Genomic DNA, 18614 nt, shown 5'->3' with positions numbered 1-18614 from the left:
TTCCTTAAATTCTAAATTTTTTGTTTATTAAAGTGACAAGAGTGACAAGTGACAAGTACGAATTATTTTCTGGCCTGGAGAAGGCATGAGGGTTGTCCGCCCTACTTAAGTTAATTTCTGCTTGTTATGAGTTTGACTCGGTTGTTTGTTGTAATTTCTGCTCATTTTGTGCCTCATCTTTTTATTGATGGTGATTTGTGGTAATTTTACGCTTGGCAGATTATTTCATTTTAATTCTGCTCAGACAGGTCCTTTGTTTGTTTATGAAAAAAAAGGAAAAGGGAGGTGCTAATGTAATCAACCAGTAAATGTATAAAATAATCAATTATTAATAATTGTCTTTTCTTTTTAGTTTTGTTAACTTCGAAAACATCAAGCTGGTAGGGTCTATTTTTTAATCTTAAGTTGAAATAAAAGCCATTGCTTTCCAGAACAAACAGCAAAAATAAAAGATTTAAAAAATGAGGGTGCTAAAGTAATCAATCAGTAAAAACATCAACTTATCAATTATTTGAAAATTGTTTTTTTTTTAGCTTTGAAAACATAAAGCTGACAGGGTCTTTGTTTAAATATTAAATTGAAATCAAAGCCATTGCTTTCCAGAATAAGCAGTAAAAATAAAAAAAAAAAGATTTAAAAAATGAGGGTGCTAAAGTAATCAACCAGTAAAAACATCAACTTATCAATTATTTGAAAATTGTTTTTTTTTTAACTTTGAAAACATAAAGCTGACAGAGTCTTTGTTTAAATATTAAATTGAAATCAAAGCCATTGCTTTCCAGAATAAGCAGTAAAAATAAAAAAAAAAGATTTAAAAAATGAGGGTGCTAAAGTAATCAACCAGTAAAAACATCAACTTATCAATTATTTGAATTTTTTTTTTTTTTTTTTAGCTTTGAAAACATACAGCTGACAGAGTCTTTGTTTAAATATTAAATTGAAATAAAAGGCATTTCTTTCCAGAATAAGCAGTAAAAATAAAAATAAAAGATTTAAAAAATGAGGGTGCTAAAGTAATCAACCAGTAAAAACATCAACTTATCAATGATTTGAAAATTGTTTTTTTTTTAACTTTGAAAACATAAAGCTGACAGGGTCTTTGTTTAAATATTGTTTAAATATTATATGCCATGTCGGAGAAATTAGTTTGGAATGCGATTTTGAACTTTTTAAATCGTGCTCGAAAAGCTGGAAATAAGAGTGACGAGATAAGTCGTAAAGCATGCGAGTTTTTTACAAAGGACGATATAATCAAGGCTAAGGAGATACTGTGGTCTTCTGCTCACTACACCAATAGAGTGTCAATTAAAAAAAGTGCCGAAGACAATATTAACGAAATGTTAAAGTTACTTGAACTTTGTGAGCAACGTAACGTTGAGCTGCCAGTCTTTGTGATAGTTGAACCTGACGAAGTCCCTATCTGTCCTGGTGAGATAGCTGCAGTAATCACCAGAAAAGTTACAAAAGTTTGTAATAAGCTAGACAATTTCATGAATAAGGACCCTCCCGCCCCCTCGATTGTTCCTACAGTTACTGAAACAAAGCCCTCATATGCAGTGGTACTCAAGAATTTGCCCTCTGACCTCACGAAGTCCGATTTGAGGAAAGACTTTTTGCAAAAAATGTGTGGCAGAGAGTGCTCTAAAATTGTCGAAGTTCAGCCCAGAAAAGATAATTGGCGAGTTGTTACAGCTAGCAAGGCTGATGCAGAAACTCTTGTCGGGGTCTTTCAGAACGGTGATAAATCTCTTTCTGCAACAATCAGGAGCCCCTCTCACCTCGGTATTGCTCGATTTGTCCCCAGCAATATAAATGACGATGAACTTCGCGCACTGATTCCTAAATGTGTCAGTTCAAGACAGATTGGCAACACCCACTCGTTTCGATTGAAATTTGAAACCAAAGTTGATCTTATGAATGCCATAAAAAATCCCCCAGTCATAGATTATGAGAGGATCAAAGTGGCTGAGTATCTCTCCCTCCCGGTAAGATGTTTCAAGTGTCAAGCTTACGGACATATATCCAGTAGCTGCAAAAATGAAGCTATTTGCGCAGTCTGCGGTGACCATGGTCATTCAAGCTCCAAAACATCTCCTTGTCAAAGGCCCAAGAAGTGTGCATTGTGCAAATCACAGGATCATCCCTGTTACAGCTTCAAATGTCCAGTCGCCCAAGGACTTTTAAGTAAAGTTAAGTCAGCATAATGGCTCGAGCCTTAAGTCTCTTATCATGGAATATCAATGGCAAAGTGGTTGACAAAAGCCTAGTCCTCTCCGAACTTTTAAGTACAAATGAAATAATTTTTCTGCAAGAACATTTTTTGTCTCATGAAAGGAAAAATTTACTCAGCATTTCACAGAATTCTTATCTCTTATTTCACCCAGCGAAAATGAATAAGAGCCGTGGCCGACCTTCAGGCGGATTAGCTATTATTTCACAATTTCCCGTCAATCTCCTTGAGTCGAATGACCATTTCATTGCTGCCGAATTTTCGGACCTAATCTGTATAAACGTTTACCTGCCAACTAATTACTGCTCTTCGCAATCAGAGAATAAATTCATAAATGCTTGCAAAAAGCTAGCGAGTTTTGTGAAGGGAGTTTCAAAGCATCCAAATGCTCGAGTTTTGATTGCAGGAGACTTTAATTGTGACTTAACAGACAGTTCATCGCCAAGAACCCAACTCCTTTTGAATTCCCTCCCCCCTTCCTACTCAGTTGCTGACAAAACAGAAACTTTCACGTTTATTGGTGTCCTGTCAGCGACTTCTAACCTTGATCATTTTATTGCATCTTTCCCCTGTGAAACTGTTGAGGTAATTTGTGATGGCTTTTATTCGGATCACCTTCCAATAAAGTTGAAAATAAATGCTTCATTTCATGCCCCTAAACAGCCAGATAAAAAGTGGTTTTATATAAAAGACTGGAAAGAAGTTAACCGCGAGATGTTTCGTTTTGAATGTGACAGAATATTAAATAAAATAAAGGTGCCCTTTCATTTGTTGTGCACGCGCTCTGGCCTTAGTGAAAAAGAAATAGCCATCGGACTTACCACCTATCTAGCTGAAATTAACCATGCACTAAAGTGTGCTGAAGCTTCAGCTGTCCCGTGCAAGCGTATTAGGAAAGGCTCTCAAGTTCAGGGTCGGTCAAAAAACCCTTCCCTTATTTCTGCGTGCGAGTCTTCTAAAATTTGGCTGAATATTTGGAGGGATTGCGGCAGGCCTAAGTCTGGGACTATAAATGGTCTGCGGCTACGTTCTAAACGTTTTTTTGCTAAAGTGTTAAGAAAACATAAGGTTGATCTTATTGAGAAAAACGCTCATAAAATTGCAGAGAACCCTTCGAAGCTCTGGAAAAAATTTGAACGCCCTTGTGAACACATTAGTGCAAATAATATTCCTGAGCCTGAGTGGATAAATTATTATAAGCATGAGTTTTCTTCTCCCGATCCTGCTCTTGAGTCAAAATTTGAAAAAGAATTAAGTGCTTGTCTGAAGAAACACGAACCCTCGACATTTATTATTAAGCCAAGTGATGTATCGTTTTATTGTCAAAAACTAAAGAAAAGAAATTCTGCGGGAGTTGATGGAATTACTGCCAGACATTTTGATTATGCAAGTGCTCTTCTTTTTAATCATTTATCTCTACTTTTTCAAATGTCTATTGAAAACGGAGTTGTTCCTTATCAATTTACAGTTGGTCAAATAACCCCTATCCCGAAAAAAGGCAAAAAGGATTTTACTTCGTGTGATTCGTTCCGACCTATAACAGTTTCTTGCACTATTTTTAAATTGTTCGAGTCAGTTATTTTGGATGAAATTGTTTCTAAATGTTATGTCCCACCCCACCAGTTTGGTTACCAAAAAGGTATTAGCCGGGAGCATGCCCTTTTTGCTTTAATGAATGTTCTTGCTGATGCAGAAAGAAGTAGATCCCATATTATCCTTTGTGCTTTAGATGTTGCTCGTGCTTTCGACTCTTGTATCTTTTCCCAAGTTTTATTTGAAGCGTATAAAAGAGGGGTAAATTTTTGTATAGTGAAGTGCCTTCTGTATATGTACCATCACCTTAAGGCGAAGTTAAAGGGGGGATCTTCCCTTTTTAATATTTTGAAAGGAGTCCGTCAAGGTGGCCTTACCTCACCTTCTTTATTTAATAACTCTGTTTTAAATGCCCAAAATTCTGTTAATTTTAGTTGTATTCACCGTGGATTTAACTTGTCTTTAATAACTTTTGCAGATGACGTTTTGAATCTAAGCCGTACTTTTAGTGGATGTGAAAACGCGTTTAATCAGCTTTATAATGAATATAAAAATATTGGGCTTTCTTTCAATGTTGATAAAACTGCTGTTGTAGCTTTCAACTTTAAAGAGACAAATGGCCCTATTTCTTTATCTTTAGCTAATGTTCATGTCCCCCTTTCTCAAAAATTAGTTTACCTTGGAATGCCTATTGGAAAAAATATGAAAGAAACTGTGAATTTATCCTTTTGAAGAAAAAACTTATCCTTTTGAAGAACTTTTGAAGAAAAAACTGAGAATTGCTTATGCTTCAATTGCATCTAATATTAAACATATTGATAAATTAAATCTTGCGAAAATTTATAATAGCCTAGTTGTACCTCATCTCCTTTCTCTTTGTCCGGTTTGGCAGTTTTTTAGTGAACCTCAGAAACTATCTGTTCGTAGAGTATATTTTCGTTATGCTAAATTCCTTCTCAGTTACCCTCCTTGGACTAGAAATAGTTACTTAGTGAACAAATTCCGCCTAGTTTCTCCTACATCTATTATTGATAAAAGGCTTCATGATTTTCGTTCTTCTATGTCGATAGTGTCTCACCCATGGTCAGCATTACTTATTTAATTGTTTGATTGTGTTGATTTGTATTTATTTGTACCTTTTTTTTTCTCTCTTATTACTCCATCTTAAGGGCGTTCCGCCCTCTTTTTGTAGATGGGTTATAAATAAATTAAATTGAATTGAGTTGAATTGAATTAAATTGAAATCAAAGCCATTGCTTTCCAGAATAAGCAGTAAAAATAAAAATTAAAGATTTAAAAAATGAGGGTGCTAAAGTAATCAATCATTAAGATATTAACTCATCAATGATTGAAAAAATTGTTTGGTTTTTGTGTTTGTTTTGATTAACTGCAAACATTATCCCTTTTCTAAACTTGGAAACCCATGTCAGTCGAAAGTTAAGTTACCTAATAGGGATTTTGCAAACCATCATCCACCTGGCTCTCCTGGCTCAGCCTGGCTCAGGCTCCAGGAGAGCTTGGCTCTCCTGGCTCAGCTTCACTTGCTGGAGAACGAACAACTCCATCTAAAAAAAATTCCACTTCTAACCAGTCATGAATTCCAAAATTCTAACCAAAAATTCCAAAATTCCAAATAGAATTCCAAAAATTCTAACCAGTCATGAATTGCAAGGAAGGACAAAAAGGACGGAAGGAACACCAAATAAATATAAAGAAATGGACCTGAAGTTTAATGCGACGAGGATAATATTGGAGATCCATTATTATAATTTGGGATAGGGCTTTGACCCCTGACTCAACCCCTCTCGTAGACATGTCTAAAAATAAAATGCAATACCACAACGACTTATATAAACAACTTCCTCTGTGTTTTGATGTTTTCCTACTTTTGAAAATAAAAAAACAAATGATGAATAAAATGCATGTTTGGTTTTGGCTCTCCGCAAATAAATTATTAAAATGAAATTTGTATATTAATTCTTTTTTTGGCTAAATGGCTTTCTCTTCTTCTTCAAGCTTTAATCATTATCAAAGAATATTTCTCTTCTTTAAGATATCAATTGCTGCGTAATAGCGCTGCCGAGTATAGAGTGATGTGGGCGCAAGGTTTTCATTATTATTTTTTTTCGGTTTGTTCGTTTTAGGCCAGGCTGCTTCGAAAAAAAAAGACACGCATGAGCAGCTTCATAGGGGGAAAAAAATCGTTTTTTAAACCTAGTGAATTGAAACTTCAAATATGCCCAAAAGTGACAAATAAATGATAATTATATTAATAAATAGTAAACCAAAACAAAAATCTAAAGAATAAACGAAAAGATGAAAAATAGAAGAATAAATTAGAAATAAATAAAAAAGGAACTATATTAGGAAATATCTATGGCAAGTTTACGCGGGACAGGGAGTGAAATTAACTGCCATTTTCCTGTTTTATTTCAAACATCAAAATTGTTGGAAATTACCAAAAAAAGCGGAAACTTTGCACAAAATTTATTTTTCAAGACAGCATTTTACATCTTTTAATGTAGTAATAAATAATATTATTAACTAATAATATAACTAGCAATAATATACTCGTTAATATGTACGACATCAAAATCTGCTGCTCTTTATCTTGCAGATCAATTTTTTAAAATCCATTTTATATTTTAAATGACAAACAGTATATTATATTATCTTTATTTATCTATAAAAACAATATATCTATAAAGATAATCTACATTTATCTATATAGATTCCATTTTGAGGGATTGATGATGGGAGGTACCAAATTGTTTTTAATTTGTTTTTTTTTGTCGTTTCTTGTTTTGTTTTCGGTGGTTGATTATCGTCACCTTTCATAAGTTTTTCTTGTTTTCTGTTTTCTGTTTAAGTTTTTCTGTTTCATTTGTTTTTCTTGTTTTGTTTTCGGTGGTTGATTATCGTCACCTTTCATAAGTTTTTCTTGTTTTCTGTTTTCTGTTTAAGTTTTTCTGTTTCATTTGTTTTTCTTGTTTTGTTTTCGGTGGTTGATTATCGTCACCTTTCATAAGTTTTTCTTGTTTTCTGTTTTCTGTTTAAGTTTTTCTGTTTCATTTGTTTTTCTTGTTTTGTTTTCGGTGGTTGATTATCGTCACCTTTCATAAGTTTTTCTTGTTTTCTGTTTTCTGTTTAAGTTTTTCTGTTTCATTTGTTTTTCTTGTTTTGTTTTCGGTGGTTGATTATCGTCACCTTTCATAAGTTTTTCTTGTTTTTTGTTTTCTGTTTAAGTTTTTCTGTTTCATTTGTTTTTCTTGTTTTGTTTTCGGTGGTTGATTATCGTCACCTTTCATAAGTTTCTCTTGTTTTCAGTTTTCTGTTTAAGCTTTTCTGTTTCATTTGTTTTTCTTGTTTTGTTTTCGGTGGTTGATTATCGTCACCTTTCATAAATTTTTCTTGTTTTCTGTTTAAGTTTTTCTGTTTCATTTGTTTTTCTTGTTTTGTTTTCGGTGGTTGATTATCGTCACCTTTCATAAGTTGAATTATATTCAGGCCTAGTGTGATTATTTATCCAAACAATCTTTGCGTCAGGTTTTATTATGTTTATTCCTGATTAATAAGCCTTTTCTTCTTAAAAAAAAAAATGACCCTTAGAGCAGTGCCAAAAAGAAAAGTTCTGTGTAAGCTTACCACTTGGGTTTAAATAATGCCTTCACGTTGCCATCCAGTTGGAGGAGTATTTTCAGTTGTGTACCGATTCGAGGTGTAGCATGAGCTTTAGTTATGGTAGCACTAGCCAGGTAATCTAAAGCATTTCCCAAAGAATCAACAGGATTAGGAACAACATGAACTCCATTGAACCACTGAAAAATCAGAAGATTTCATGAGCATTATGTGCAGCGCTTTATCAATTGTATGCAGCACATTGTGCAACGCTCTGAATTATGGCAACACTAGCCAGGTAATCTAAAGCATTTCCAAAATAATCAACAGGATTAGGAACAACATGAACTCCATTGAACCACTGAAAAATCAGAAGATTTCATGAGCATTATGTGCAGCGCTTTATCAATTGTATGCAGCATATTGTGCAACGCTCTTAATTATGGCAATACTAGCCAGGTAATCTAAAGCATTTCCCAAAGAATCAACAGGATTAGGAACAACATGAACTCCATTGAACCACTGAAAAATCAGAAGATTTCATGAGCATTATGTGCAGCGCTTTATCAATTGTATGCAGCATATTGTGCAACGCTCTTAATTATGGCAATACTAGCCAGGTAATCTAAAGCATTTCCCAAAGAATCAACAGGATTAGGAACAACATGAACTCCATTGAACCACTGAAAAATCAGAAGATTTTATGAGCATTATGTGCAGCGCTTTATCAATTGTATGCAGCATATTGTGCAACGCTCTTAATTATGGCAATACTAGCCAGGTAATCTAAAGTATTTCCCAAAGAATCAACAGGATTAGGAACAACATGAACTCCATTGAACCACTGAAAAATCAGAAGATATCATGAGCATTATGTGCAGCGCTTTATCAATTGTATGCAGCATATTGTGCAACGCTCTTAATTATGGCAATACTAGCCAGGTAATCTAAAGCATTTCCAAAATAATCAACAAGGATTGGGAACAACATGAACTCCACTGAACCACTGAAAAATCAGAAAATTTCATGAGCGTTATGTGCAGCGCTTTATCAATTGTATGCAGCATATTGTGCAACGCTCTTAATTATGGCAACACTAGCCAGGTAATCTAAAGCATTTCCAAAATAATCAACAGGATTAGGAACAACATGAACTCCATTGAACCACTGAAAAATCAGAAGATTTCATGAGCATTATGTGCAGCGCTTTATCAATTGTATGCAGCATATTGTGCAACGCTCTTAATTATGGCAACACTAGCCAGGTAATCTAAAGTATTTCCAAAATAATCAACAAGGATTGGGAACAACATGAACTCCACTGAACCACTGAAAAATCAGAAGATTTCATGAGCATTATGTGCAGCGCTTTATCAATTGTATGCAGCACATTGTGCAACGCTCTGAATTATGGCAACACTAGCCAGGTAATCTAAAGCATTTCCAAAATAATCAACAAGGATTGGGAACAACATGAACTCCACTGAACCACTGAAAAATCAGAAGATTTCATGAGCATTATGTGCAGCGCTTTATCAATTGTATGCAGCACATTGTGCAACGCTCTGAATTATGGCAACACTAGTCAGGTAATCTAAAGCATTTCCAAAATAATCAACAAGGATTGGGAACAACATGAACTCCACTGAACCACTGAAAAATCAGAAGATTTCATCAGCATTATGTGCAGCGCTTTATTAATTGTATGCAGCACATTGTGCAACATTCTAAAAAAGAACTTGAAACTTTTTTGGAAGTTCTTTTACAATACAAATCTTTTACAATATCTAGAGGCAGACACTGCCCTTAATTGGCAGTAAGCTGTTTAAAAAAAAAGAAAAAAAAAGTAAATGAATACTTAAAACTCTACAAGAATATAACTCTAACGTCTTGTTGCCAAGTAGAAATTAAAATGGACTATATTCATCATTGAACAGCTAAAACTCTAAATTATGCATTAATAAGTTTACTATTAAGATTCTTCAAGGTTAAATACTGCAAATTATTAGTTAATTGACTTGCCTACATGGGAATTTTTTTTAGAAAAACCAAATAGGCTATCCTATTTTGTTGTATTTATCTTTTTAGTTCACAACTGACATATCAATAGAATCTTTTTTTTCTTATTCGAAAAACATCACTTTTACAGAGAAAGCAATAAGATATTTCTTTTAATTTTGAACACTTTGAAACAAGATCCAAGAGCTCATATGGCACTTGAGCCAAGAGCCTTCAACCCAACCTGATGGTCGAACCGGGGAGAACGACCTTTATCAAGTCAATTTGTGCAGGTCCCTGACATGCCTACCAATTTCCATCGTCCTAGCACGTCCAGAAGCACCAAAATCGCCGAAGAACTGGACCCCCCCCCCCCTCAACTCCTCCAAAGAGAGAGGATCCGGTCCGTTTATGTCAATCACGCATCTAGAGCTTGTGCTTATTCTCGAACTCGCCAAAACACTAGAAATCCCTCCAACTCCTCCAGATAGATCAGATCTGGTCCGGTTATGACAATAACGTATCTAGAACTTGTGCTTATTCTTCCCATTAAGTTTCATCCCGATCTCTCCACTTTAAGCGTTTTCAAATATTTCCGGTTCCCAAGATTTCCGTTTCCCCCTCCACCCCCTATGTCTCCGGATCCGACCTGAATTGAAAATGGAGCATCAGAGACATAACATCTTTCTAAATATCAAGTTTCATTAAGGTCCGATCACCCATTCGTGAGATAAACATACCTCATTTTTCACGATTTCCCCTCCCTCCACCCCCCCCCAGATGTTCGAATTAGGGAAACAACTGTTATCAAGTCAATTTGTGCAGGTCCCTGACATGCCCACCAATTTTCATCGTCCTAGCACGTCTAGAAGCACCGAACTCGCTAAAGCACTGGAACCCCCCCCCACACACTCCCGGAGCGAATCCGGTCTGGTTATGTCAATCACGTATCTAGGATTTGTGCTTATTCTTCCTACCAAGTTTCATCCCAATCTCTCCACTCTAAGCGTTTTCCAAGACTTCCGATTTCCTCCTCCAACTCCCCCCACCGGATCCGGTCAATATTTTAAATAAGAGCTCCAAGACACGAGGTCCTTCTAAACATAAAATTTCATTAAGATCCGATAACCCGTTCGTAAGCTAAAAATACCTCATTTTTTCTGAATTTTCTGAATTAACCGTCCTCCCCCCCCCCCCCAGATGGTCGAATCGGGGAAGCGACTATTTCTAATTTAATCTGGTCCGGTCTCTGATACACCTGCCAGCTTTCATCATCCTAGCTTATCTAGAAGTGCCCGAACTAGCAAAACCGGGACCGACAGAAAGACAGACAGACCGACAGACAAACAGAAATTGTGATCTCTATATGTCACTTGGTAAATACCAAGTGCCATAACAAGTTCACTATTGAAGTTGCAAAAGAGACTGCACTGTAATAGAATGCGGTTTTAGGCTATTTTTTTGCGGCATAACAACAGTCCTGGCCTAATAATATCGTCACGTGATATTTCTGAGATAGCTAATGGACTCGAAGCTTAAAACAATGTTAAAAAAAAACAGGGAAAACTAACAAAATGATTTAGGGGTGAAAATTATACATGAAATTCTACATTTTTGAGAATCCTAAGGCAACTATCTGCGAAAAACATGATTTTTCACATAAAGGTCATGCAAGGTTGTCTTTTTCCAATGTGTGATGTTGTCAAACCAGACAAAAGCAATATCATTTAAACAAATTAACTTCCCAGAGGACATTCCCAAAAAGTAAGATTTTGCCAAAGAAACTACCTCAAATAAGGTGAAAAATATGACCCAGGAGATTACATTTCAAAAAAAAAAACAAGAGCTAAGAGCTCATATGGCACTTGTGACGAGGCAAGCAGAGCTAAGAGCCAAGAGATCATATGGTATGAGCTCTAACAAAATTCTATGAATCAATAGATTGATTTAAAAGGGAAATAAGAGGCTTAATGCCGGTCAGGATTTAAAATAAGAGCTCTGAGTCACGATGTCCTAAATATTAAAATTCATTAAATATCCGATCACCCACTCATAAGTTATCAATACCTAATTTTTCTAATTTTTCCTCTCCCCGTAGCCCCCAGATTCAAATCAGAGAAAACGATTTTATCAAGTCAATTTGTGCAGCTCCCTGACACGCCTACCAATTTTCATCGTCCTAGCACGTCCAGAAGCACCAAACTCGTCAAATCACTGAACCCCTCCCCCCAACTCCCCCAAAGAAAGCGAATCCAGTACGGTTCCGTCAATTACGTATCAAGGACATTTGCTTATACCATCCACCAAGCTTCATGCCGATTCCTCCACTCCAAGTGTTTTCCAAGGTTTCCCCTCCAACTCCCCCTAATGTCAAAAGATCTGGTCGGGATTTGAAATAAGAGCTCTGAGACATGAATTCCTTCATGTCTTCTTTGAATTCCTTCTGTCGTAATTTAAATTTACGTCATTTTTTCTAATTTTTCAGAATTACCCCCCCCCCCTAATAGGGCGGATCCATTCCAATTATGTAAATCACGTATCTTAGACTTCTGCTTATTTTTCCCAGCAAGTTTCATCCCGATCCCTCCAATCTAAGCGTTTTCCATGATTTTAGGTTCCCCCACCCCAAACTCCCCCAATGTCACAAGATCCGGTCGGAATTTAAAATAAGAGCTTTGAGACACGATATCCTTCTAAATATCAAATTTCATTAAGATCCGATCACCTTTTCGTAAGATAAAAATACCCAATTTTCACGTTTTCCAAGAATTCCGGTTTCCCCCTCCAACTCCCCCCAATGTCACAGGATCTGGTCGGAATTCCAAAATTAGAGCTTTAAAGCACAAGATCCTTCTAAATATCGAATTTCATTAAGATCTGGTCACCCTTTCGTAAGTTATAAATACCTCAATTCTCAAAATTACCCCCCCCCCCCAACTCCACCAAAGAAAGCAGACCCGGTCTGGTTATGTCAGTCATGTACCTTAGACAGGTTTTTATTCTTCCCATCCAGTTTCATCCTGATCTCACCGCTTTAAGTATTTTCTAATATTTCCGCCCCCCCCCCAACCCCCCCCCCCCCAATTACGCCGGATCCGGTTGAGATTTAAATAAGAGATCTGAGTTACAAGGTACTTCCAAATATGATGTTTCACGAAAATCAGATCACTCCTTCGTAAGTTAAAAATAAGTCATTTTTTCTCATTTTTCAGAATTAACCCCCCCCCCCCTCCTCCAATAGAGCGGATCCGATCCAATCATGTAAATCACGTATCTAAGACTTCTGCTTATTTGTCCCACCAAGCTTCATCCCGATCCCTCCGATCTAAGCGTTTTCCATGATTTTAGGTTCCCCCAACCCAAACTCCCCTAATGTCACCAGATCCGGTCGGGATTTAAAATAAGAGCTTTGAGACACGATATCCTTCTAAATATCAAATTTCATTAAGATCCGATCACCCATTCGTAAGTTAAAAATACCTCATTTTTCTAATTTTCAGAATTACCCCCCCCCCCCAACTACCCCAAAGAGAGCAGATCCGTACCATTTATGTCAATCATGTATCTAGGACTTGTGCATATGTTTCCCGCCAAGTTTCATCCCGATCCCTCCACTCTAAGGGCTTTCCATGTTTTAGGTTTCCCCCTCCCAACCCCCCCATCCAATATCACCAGATTCGGTTGGGATTTAAAATAAGAGCTCTGAGACACAATATCCTTCTAACTATCAAATTTCATTGAGATCCGATAACCCGTTCATAAGTTAAAAATACCTCGTTTTTTTCTAATTTTTCAGAATTATCCCCCCCCCCCCAACTACCCCAAAGAGAGTGGATCCGTTCCGGTTATGTCAATCATGTATCTAGGACTTACGCTTATTTTTCCCATCAAGTTTCATCCCGAACTCTAAGTGTTTTCCAAGATTTTAGGTTTCCCCCTCCCATATCCGCCCAATGTCACCAGATCTGGTCGGGATTTAAAATAACAGCTCTGAGACACAATATCCTTCCAAACATCAAATTTCATTAAGATCTGATCAACCGTTCGTAAGTTAAAAATACTTCAGTTTTTCTATTTTTCCGAATTAACCAAGTGCCATAAAAAAAGTAGATTACCTGTTTTCGTATGGATTACTACCACAAAAAACAATTCCCCAGAGGGCATTCCCTAAAAATAAGGTAAAAATTATAACTCAGATGATTACATTTCAATAAAAAAAAAAGGAGATTATCTTGTTTCGCATGGATTATTATCACTAAAAACACTTCCACAGAGGGCATTCCCTAAAAATAAGGTAAAAATTATTACACAGAAGATTACATTTCTGTAAAAAAAAAAAAAAAAAAAAAAAAAAAAAAAAAAAAAAAAAAAAAAAAAAAAAAAAAAACCATAGATTGTCCGTTTTCGCACGGCTTATTGTTATCAAAACCCTTCATTATACTCAAATTTAGCTGGAATGTAAAAGGCGGTGGTTTCTTTCTCCATGCTTCAAGGTTCAACCATGTGGATCTTTCTGTGGGTGAGTGAGGGGGAGGTCACCTGAAGCCAAAAAGTGCAATATCATTCCCAGATTGTCTAAGTTTTAGTGAGCCTCTTGATAATACCAGAAAAGAGATGGCAGAGGGGAATTTAATTCCTAAACTTCTTTGATTCTGAACAATTTATTTTAAGTTTCATTCTGAGGAAGTCTTTAATATAGTCGCAGTTGGGTTATTCGCTTCCTTTTATTGCAGAAATACCTTAATTAAAAAGAAAATATTACACTCTATGCCTGCATAATATGACCTGCATCAATGGTGGTGGGAGACTTATGACCCCCAAAAAGAAATATTTAAATTTAAGTGTTACCAGCAACTTTGTTTTTACTAAGATTTAAACGGAAGACAGTCAATTGAAAATTGTTATGTGAGAAGTTCCGATATTGAAATAAAATTATCACGATGTAATTGCAGAAATGAAGTTCAACTATAGCGCCAGCGCTTCTTAAATTTGCTATAGCCCTAAGTGTAGAATTCAAGGTAGATACTAATAAAACTAAAAAAATACCTTTTTGAATAACAGTTGAGAGCTTTGTCAAAGGTAGCGCCATAGCGCTGCCTTAGTAAATAGCAATAAGGATCCCATGTATGTTTTTTTTTCTCCATGCAACTTCATAGAGAAGGAGTTATTATAGAAACTACAGAGGGGGCTCATTGGATCAGAAATTGAAAGTTCTAATAGCCTTATTAAGAGTCAAAGTAACTGAAAAGCAACCATCCCTCCTCCTCACTTGCCTTTTGCTACCCTTCCCTCAAAGACATCAGATTAAAATTTTGAGATGGCAATTTTATTCAGATAGGTTGAAAGGTCCAATAATTGTGCCTCCAGAGATGACGTGACTCACCACAGTCCATGGGGGAAGGGCTGATCCTGGGTTTCCAAAAGGAATACGAATACCAGGGTTAAACTTTCAGGAAAGGTTGAGGGGGTGTTGAACTAAATCAAAAAACATTACTTGTATGCATATTGCCAAAAAGACGCATCAGCAATATCTCAGGGACGACTTAGGGTACTAAGCTGAAAATTTCAGGGCATGTTGAGGGGAAAATCAAACCACGCTATGTGGATGTAGGCTCCAAAAGGGTGTAGGCTCCAACAGCAATAATTCAGAAACGTCGTAGTATATTAAGTTGAAACTTTCAGGGTATAGTGAGGGGGATCTTGAATTAACCAAAAGACACTATACTACTACTACTGCTACAACCACCACTTCAACTACTACTACCGCTAGTAGGGCTAACACTTCCTATACCTTCTAAAGACCAGGCAGTCAATTGTACTTTACTGAATACAAAATATATTTCTACGTCTCCTCTTTTACAAGGTTAATAAATACAAAGTTCCTGAGACTTCCAGAAATGAATATCAATATGCACACACACACACACCAAGTTTCAAGTTTCAAATTTTCTAATCACAAACAACTGTTGGTCCTTGATCTGAAAAGCTGTTTTATTTTAGGGAAAATCTTCAAATCAAATTTCAAATTTTCTAATCACAAACAGCTGTTGGTCCTTGATCTGAAAAGCTGTTTGGTTTAAGGAAAGTTTTGTTTAAGGGGAGATCCTCTCTACATTTTGCTGTTTTTTTCTACAGCAGTTTAACTTTTGAATATAAATTCAAGATAAAATACTAATATAAAGGAGGGGAGGAGGCTTCAAGGAGGGGGAGAGGAGCTGCAAAACATTATTTATAGGTCACAACTTTTGAATACTTAAGATGAAAAGGGTTAATCAGGCAAATTTATTTTTCTAGGGTTTATCTTATCCCATGCCAAGTAATTATGCCTGTTGAACTTTATGTTGCTACAGCCCAAAAACAGAATTCCCAGGCAGTTTTGTATAATACCATTCAACTTGCGTTTCAATATGAGTCATAAGAGGTACAAAAATATCATCCACAATTATAAAACCTTTTAAGAGAAAATTGTACCTAACCTGTTTTTACATATATAGAGCATTTTAAGAATACCTAGTCACAAAAACAAAAAAAAATCTAGGAGTTTACTGTATCAGGAACTCTGGAAAAGTCCAACATAGACACGTCTTTAGATTTGACTTCCTCTGAAATCTGCCTTCTGAAAAGATGAAACTTTTTCAATTGTTTATGGTCCAGTTTCTCACTGTTCAATGTCATAATTGCTTCTCTTACGTCATCAATTGTTATAAATTTCTGAAAGACATAGAAAAATAAATCAAGTGTAAAAGGATGAGTAAAGATGAGAATTCAAAAAGATACCACTACTGGTAATGCTGACAACTCACTGCAGTACCTAGTCACCCAAGGCCAGAACAACTCCGTACAATCCTCCTACACCCAAATCTATTCAAAGAACCAGTTTTTAATCTCTCAAAAGAAGATCTACCTTACATCTATCTTATGATCACTTCCCACCACATTCGGAGATGGCCTGCTTTTCATTTGGCCCCATATGGCTGGCCAAAAAGAACAATCTTTGGTAATGTGTCATATTTCATCCATAGAACATGTACCAGTCCTATGGGCATAGGGAGGTGGCAGGGGACAGCTGTCCCTCCTGGAACTTCAAATCTATACTAGATAGTAACGAGAACTTTTCTGATATTTCTGATGAGCTGTTATCTAACCATAATGTGATTTGTGTCAAATCGCTTTTATGGTGTTTATGTTTTCTGGAAATTGGAAGTAGGATAGTGGGTTTATTATATGATAGTATTGCAAGAGCATAATGAGAGTATAGCAATCCAAGAGGATTTATGCTGAAGCTAATTGATTACTTATAATTATTGATCTTTGGTGATTGTTGATGAATTAAGATTTGAGAACGAAAGATAGAACTTGCTTGTGATGTGAGATTTGTGAACTGCCAATATAACATCAGCTCCCCTCTTCCATCACAGCAATTGGCTGCCCTCCTCAAGACAAGATGGTGAATATGCCCATGCTCAGCCCTTTCAACTTTTTGTTAGTTATGGTACAAGAAAGATGGAAAGAACCGCATCATTCCTGCAGCTTGTTTCTTGACATGCGCACAGTCAAACGGGTAGTTAAGACTATATATAGATAATTCCTGTGGAAAACATTTGACAAATATTCCTCTTCCTTCAAAGGCACTCTTAACCACTTAACCACTACTTAACCGGTGTCCAGTGGTGACGCAGTGGATTTGACCTTAGCTTGGTAATACAGGACCCAGAGATCGAATCATGCTGCAGGAATGCACTGCAGGGCCGACGCAGAGACCTTAGTAGTCAAGAAGCGTCGTTAATCTGATACAATACAATACCGCTACTTAACCACTCTTAACCTTAACAAAACCATACTTAACCACTGTCATTGCCGTATGATCCAATTCTCTAGTCTTGGTTCAAAGACGTTTCTTCATGTTCTTCCGAACTTTTTGACTACAAAAAAAAAATCACCCTCGACTGCAACTCGGCCATCTTTACTAATAACACTATCCAGTTAAGCAAAGTTGTCCATTTTTTGAATATTGTAACCTCGTCACCATTACCTCTGCACCTTTATTTCTTCAAAGTCAAAGTGACTTATTAGATGGTATATGGTATTATGATACGGTATTGATGGTATTAGATGGTATATGGACATTAGATGGATATTAGATGGTAATGGATGTACAATACATCCATGATATACATTAAGAAGATACAAGATAAGATTTTATTTTGAAAAATTTCTACCATGAGGCCCTAAGGGCCGAATTCAAATTTCGGAGTCATAAAAAGACAAAGCAAACAAGAAAATCATAACAGATAGAAACTGGCAAACATTGTCAAAACAACATTAACGAATGAAAAATAAATCCTTAGTCAAACTAAATAAATGCAGTGTCAGATTAGGTTAAAAAGGTAAAAAACTGGTAGAGCTAAAAAATGATTAAATACACAATTAAAAAAATTGAACGGACACATAAAAAAGTGGGGGACAAAACAAGCAAACAAAATACAAATTTGGGCAACACCAGTGTGAAATAATTAAAAAGGGATAGCAACCGGTATATTTTATTGATTTTTATGTAATGAAGGGGACAAAAATTTTCTTATAACTGAACGTAAAGCAGCAAATGAGGGACAAGATAGGAATTGGTTCAGAAACAACCCGAGGTGGTCAGAATATGGCTGGGAAGGCGTATATTGAGGAAAATATTTTCGGTGTGAGGGTTTGCTATAGTATTTTTACAAAAACAAGACACAACAAAACTCTCTACACTCAAGTGTTTCCAATCTGTTTTTTTTTTTTTTTTTTTTTTTTTTTAGAAGAAGAGAGTTATGGAATCTTAGCTTCTTTAAAAACTATTTGCAGGGCTCTTATTTGAATGAATCCAATTTTCTGATTATTTGCCGAATGCAAAGGTGCCAGACAGGAGATGCCATTACAGAAGATATAGCCTACAATGTAAGCTTAAGGAGAAGTCGAAAAAGTTTTAGTAAGAAGACGAATAGGGAATTACAGCAGCTAAAGTAAAATTTAATTTAATTTTATATTTTAAATTTAATTACTTTTTTAATTTAATTAAATTATATTTTTAATTTAAATTTAATTGTAGGACATTTTGCTTTTATTGAAATGTTTAACTCATACAGTTTACTAAGGATGCAGCCTAATAGCTATATTATAACTAAGAAAACTTAATTGATAACTAATTATTGATTAACATATCTGTAGGATACATGGAATCAAGCACAAAAACAGCAAA

General features: G+C 35.8%; 1 protein-coding gene across 2 annotated transcripts in view; it reads right to left on the bottom strand.

Annotated features, from left to right (window-relative positions):
- The window catches only part of LOC136040186 (glycosaminoglycan xylosylkinase-like), a 74839-nt gene that overhangs the window by 42909 nt on the left and 13316 nt on the right, over positions 1-18614 (bottom strand). For both annotated transcript variants that reach the window (XM_065724336.1, XM_065724335.1), the window contains exons 2-3: positions 15926-16090; positions 7409-7581 (exon numbers count right to left, since the gene is read on the bottom strand). In XM_065724336.1, the coding sequence (XP_065580408.1) occupies positions 7409-7581; positions 15926-16090 (338 nt within the window). The remainder of the gene's footprint in view (positions 1-7408; positions 7582-15925; positions 16091-18614) is intronic.

The sequence above is a fragment of the Artemia franciscana genome, chromosome 20 (genome assembly GCF_032884065.1).
Source record: "Artemia franciscana chromosome 20, ASM3288406v1, whole genome shotgun sequence".
Lineage (NCBI taxonomy): Eukaryota > Metazoa > Arthropoda > Branchiopoda > Anostraca > Artemiidae > Artemia > Artemia franciscana.
Note: the sequence above shows the minus strand (reverse complement) of the source record. Positions and strands in the feature narration are given on the sequence as shown.